This window comes from Aphanomyces invadans, assembly GCF_000520115.1.
Source record: "Aphanomyces invadans strain NJM9701 unplaced genomic scaffold supercont1.50, whole genome shotgun sequence".
Taxonomy (NCBI): Eukaryota; Oomycota; class Saprolegniomycetes; order Saprolegniales; family Verrucalvaceae; genus Aphanomyces; species Aphanomyces invadans.
In genome coordinates this window covers 280,197-285,043 of record NW_008580195.1, presented here as the reverse complement: position 1 = coordinate 285,043, position 4,847 = coordinate 280,197, and the positions used below count along the sequence as shown (strand labels likewise).

Genomic DNA, 4,847 nt, shown 5'->3' with positions numbered 1-4,847 from the left:
ATCCACCGCGACGTCAAGTCGCGCAACGTGCTGTTGGATTCGACCAAGGGCACCAAGCTGACCGACTTTGGCGTGAGCAAAGAGGACATTCAAGCCACCATGACGATGGGCGTCGGCACGTTTCGATGGATGGCGCCCGAGGTGCTCCAGGACCTGGGCTACACAATCTCGGCCGACATTTACTCGCTCGGTACGTCGGCCGCGCCCTGGCGACAACATGACATGGTGTGCGTAGGCATGATGTTGTCCGAGTTTGACACGCACCATGTCCCGTACGTGGATTTAGTCAACCCGACCAACGGCCAGCCCCTCGTCGACTCGGCAATCATCCTCAAGGTTGTGTCTGGCCAGATCAAGCCGACATTCACAGACGACTGCCCGCGCTGGATTTATGAAATGGCCCAGCAGTGCTTGGCGCACGACCCCGAACAGCGCCCGACCGCGATGCAGCTCTCGTTTATTGTGGGGAATCGCCTCAAGGACTTGATGTAGCCATCAGTGTGTGACAACGATGGTGTCATAAATGCAAACGTCGACACGTGCGCATGGAGAACCATCGGCGCAGGGACGACAACAGGACGTGGAGGGATTGCATCCGCGATGGACGTGGCGCATACCAGTGGTCGTAACATGAGCAGCGGACAGCGCTTCAAGTTCACTTGGTTTTGGACGAAACTTGGTCGGAGAATAACCTTGGTCGCCGCCGTCGAGGGAGTGCGGTTCAGCGCTCCATGAAAGCGCGAAGGACGTGTCCTGCTCCGTGTCCATCTTTACGTTGGCTACAGTCGCTATGGATTCCCGACGTGTGTTCGCGGGCCACGTCGATGGCGCGTTGCTTCATGGGCGGCGTGTTGCATGAAGCATACTACTGGGTCCGCGGGTCCAGAGGCCGGTCGCGGCGCAGAACGTATGAATCAACGTTCGGTGTACTCGCGCCGCGTGTGCCATCCGTCCTTGGCGCCGTCGCCGTCTTGCCCTAGCTTGGCGACGGTGACTACCAGCTCTTCGGAGAATCAATGTCTCTTTCATGAGAGTAAACAAACGCGATCAACTCGACAGCAAGTGGCACCGCCGCGATGTGTCTCCGCCGTATACGGCATCACTCGTGGCGATGGCGACGGGGCTGTGTCTGCATGGATGTGTCGGCGATATGGCGGACGGCTGCGAGTACACAGCGCTCGAGAATTTCGGAGTGCAGTGTGGAGCCCAACGTATGTGCCATGATAACGCGGCAGCCGACACCACCAGTGTCGCGGGTACGAATTCCTCGAACCGGCCATGGACCGTGCATTGGGACGCTATCGGGGATTACATCGGCATCTCTTTGAACCAGACGTTTATGCATGTGGAAAGATTCCCACGACGATTTCGGTCGCTGTACCCACTGTCCGTCGTGTGTAGGGGGGGCATTCAGGGAAGTGGACAAGCAAAGCTTGTCGATGCGGCTTGGTTTACACATCTCTGGCATGTACGTCCTCCTTCACCCGTTGTGAGCCTTGCAGCGACCGACTGCTGCGCCTGTACTTTGTTGGCCACGATGCACGTGGCGTTCCCACTTTCGTTTGAATGGTCCGCAGCGTCCCTCACAACGCTGTGCGAATCCATGCTGACGATTTCTGCGTTCTCGTCCCGACCACAGCAGTATACAATGCGCTGCGACTCTGCCGTCGACACTGCGCACCTTGATCGTCATAGCTATCTCCACTGTCGTCGATCTTCGTCGGCGCGAATGCTTTGCACGACCCTGGCGAGCTGGAATCGCTGCTGCCTACGTCCATCGATCAGCTGCATGTACCTTGTCGACGGCGAATAAATACCCGGCATCGTCCGAGCCCTCGCCGCCACAGCCACTACATTATCCACCGCGACGCCAAGTCACGAAACAACCACTTGGACTCCACGAAAGGCATCATGATGTCTGATGTCGGCGTGTCGAAACAGCTCGGGCAAGTGACGCCGGCGGCGTCGGGACATCCCGATGGTTGGCCCCCGAAAGTGCTGCAGGCAAGCAATACGTATCCGCCGCCGACATTTACTCGTGTGATGCGTATACTTAGGCTAACAGGGGATGGGCATGTACTTGCGTGGGCGCTGTTCTGTCCGAGTTTTCCACCGACAACGTTCCCCGAGCGTTCGTCGTCCGGCGGGAAAGCCTCCCAGAGTCGGCGACTCTCGTCAAGGTCGTTCAGGGTCGACTTGTCCTTCTCACCCGACTGACCGGAATGGAATCGCAAGATGGCGATGCGCTGCTTGTCCAACAACCCTCACCGACCGCGACAAAACTTGCGGTCGTTCGTTCGCCACTCATACGGTCGCCCGCCACGACCACCCGACCGAGCACACGGTCTGCTGGGTACAATACACTTGTTTGAAAAGATGACAGAATACACGACGAAGCAAGGCACGTGGTCCGATATCACTGTGCAGGAGTTGCTGGCAAGCACCAGTCGTCGCCAAACTTGAAATGTCGAATGCACCATAACGTACGCTACCACATCCACCAACAGCTATGCACTGCCGTCGCCGTTCGCATTTTGAACTACCTGAATGCAGCATGCTCTCTGGAGGGTTGAATCGCAACTCGAGGTGGAAACGTGCGCTCGCATGTGCCATCGTCGTTGGCTGGGTGTACGCCGAAAGGTCTCCGACACACTCACATGACACGTAGGCACCTGCCGTAGCCAGGAACAAGGCGCATCTCGACGCAGCCAGTACAGCGTTTCCAAGACTGCATCGATCGGTCGGCGACGAAGGCAGGCAGTGTCGCCTCGATCACGATGATAAGTTCATCGTCGGACAGTATGACAAGTCCTTGAACGGTGCAGAACTCATAGTCAATGACCGTTGAGGGAAAGGAAGACGGCATTGCTTTCCAGCTAGGCAACTAGAGCAGAATCCGTCCTTGCAATTCGCGATATCGATGCCACTAGTGTACTTCTGTGTTTTCACCGTGTTTTGGAGACTGATGTGGCCGAGTTGTTCACTTCCTTTCACTTTTCGATAGATCCATATGATTGGTTGTAAATTCAGAAATGCAGCAATTGGATTCGCTGCAAAAATAGAATCCATCGTTTTTATCGAATCATTGCAGCATTTTGTCCAGTTCGATGGATTGTTCCATGCGACGTGCGCCGAAGTCCACGGCAATGTGACCGAAACCGAGTTCGCGACGTTCACTTTCATATCGGAGACCAGCTCTCAACACACCCCTGCCACTACCATGCCCGCAGCGTCTGTCGAGGTACACTCCGACGAAGGCTCGTTGCCGTGTTCACCCATGTTTAACCCTATTTGTTGCGCAGTTCGACAACCTCAATTTCGAATACATCGAGCAATTCGCCGGCGTCGACTACACCGCTGGCCATGTGCTCAAGGACATCAACTGCTCGTTGCAGAAGGGGCAGCGCATTCTCTTGATCGGTGGCAACGGCGCAGGGAAAAGCACCCTGCTAAAGATCGTTGGTGGCAAACACTTGCCAACCTCAGGTTCCTCGACGACGTAATGTTGATCCCGGATGTAACTTCAGCGCCATCTAGGAATGTGCTGGCAATTGGGACGTCGCGACAGCTTCCGCGACACCCGACTCAACCTCCAGCGCACGATGGCAGCGGCCGACTGGGGTACACGGTCCATTGCATTCGCCTCGCACGCTGCAGCGTACTCTGCCGACATTGCTGTCGCAGACATGATGGTCGCCTTGCAAACGACCTTCCCAGATCGCCGCCGCGAGTTGCTCAGCTGCCTCCGCATCGACACGTCGTGGCGCATGTACAAGGTAGCCCCTCATCCTCTTCGCCATGCATTTGTGTAGTGAATCGACACCGAGTGACCGCAGGACTGCATAGTTATCCACGGGCCAGCGATGCCGCGTGCAACTCTTCCTGGCGCTGTTGTGGCCGTCCGAACTTATTGTACTCGATGAAGTGCTCGGCAGTTTGGATATCGTGTCGCGCGTAAACCTACTGGCGTTCCTTCGACGCGAGAGCGAAGGCCCACTGAAAGCCACGGTACACCTCACGCCATCACGACCAACATGACTGTTACCGCAGGTGATATTGGCGTCGCACGTATTTGATGGCATGGAAGAGTGGGCATCCCACGTCATGTACTTGCGGTCGGGGCATGTGCACTTTTTTGATGCGCTCGCCAACGTCCCACTGGCTGGACGCAGCCAACTGTCGCTGTACCACACGGCGGACGAATGGCTCCGCGAAGAAGACGTTTCCCCCGAGAAGGAGGACAAGGCGTCAGGGACTCTGGAACATGCGCAGAACCGAGCGGGCGGGTTTGCCAACGGCCGCCTTGGCGAATACCTGAGCCTGCCATGAAAACCTTAAAGCACAAGCAACTTGGAAGGTGCCAAGCAGCGCCGTTAGAATAAGAATTACGCGCAGGAATCTACCACATACAGGTCGAACGCAGCGTGTCCTCTGTTGCAAGCTGTAGCATCTTGGTCAGTGTATAGCCTGCCGTCAAACCTGCCAGCTTGTCACCTTTCCAGCACTCAAGATCTCGAAACTAGCGTAGAGTATGTAGGCCAGCGCAATTGGTGGCGGACGAGTTGACGTGGGTCAAATATCATACAAAGTCGAGAATCGTAACCCACCGTGTTGTCTTTCCGCGTGAGAGACTTTGTCGGGTTTCGACATCACACAGACTTGGACCCGAGTGGGAAGTTTGTGTTGCATGCGGGAGTGACATGAAAAACCAGTGCCACGTCGCAGTTTCCACCGGAATACAGTGCTGGACAGTGAAGATAGGTACACTTATATTTTCGTCGTAAAATTGCTGATTTTTGTCCAATCAAAGCAGGGTTTGAAACCCTTGGAGCAGCTGCCAACAAGCT

The 4,847-nt window shown here is 55.9% G+C and overlaps 2 protein-coding genes across 3 annotated transcripts in view; both read left to right on the top strand.

Moving 5' to 3' along the window:
• Nucleotides 1–492, top strand: part of H310_13357 (serine/threonine protein kinase) — a gene marked incomplete at both ends in the record, with an annotated part of 2,751 nt that extends 2,259 nt beyond the window's left edge. The window contains 2 exons of the mRNA XM_008880829.1: nt 19–190; nt 236–492. Of these exons, the coding sequence (XP_008879051.1) occupies nt 19–190; nt 236–492 (429 nt within the window). The remainder of the gene's footprint in view (nt 1–18; nt 191–235) is intronic.
• A 2,617-nt stretch (nt 493–3,109) lies between these two features.
• H310_13356 lies at nt 3,110–4,613 on the top strand. Of its 2 annotated transcripts, XM_008880827.1 has the most exons (5): nt 3,110–3,241; nt 3,303–3,486; nt 3,538–3,776; nt 3,847–4,008; nt 4,051–4,613. In XM_008880827.1, the coding sequence occupies exons 1-5, from the start codon at nt 3,221–3,223 to the stop codon at nt 4,327–4,329; spliced, it is 885 nt and encodes a 294-aa protein (XP_008879049.1). In that variant the 5' UTR covers nt 3,110–3,220; the 3' UTR covers nt 4,330–4,613. The 2 variants fall into 2 exon arrangements, with proteins under 2 accessions (XP_008879049.1, XP_008879050.1); XM_008880828.1 differs by having other exon boundaries at nt 3,303–3,776.
• The last annotated feature ends 234 nt before the right edge of the window (nt 4,614–4,847 follow it).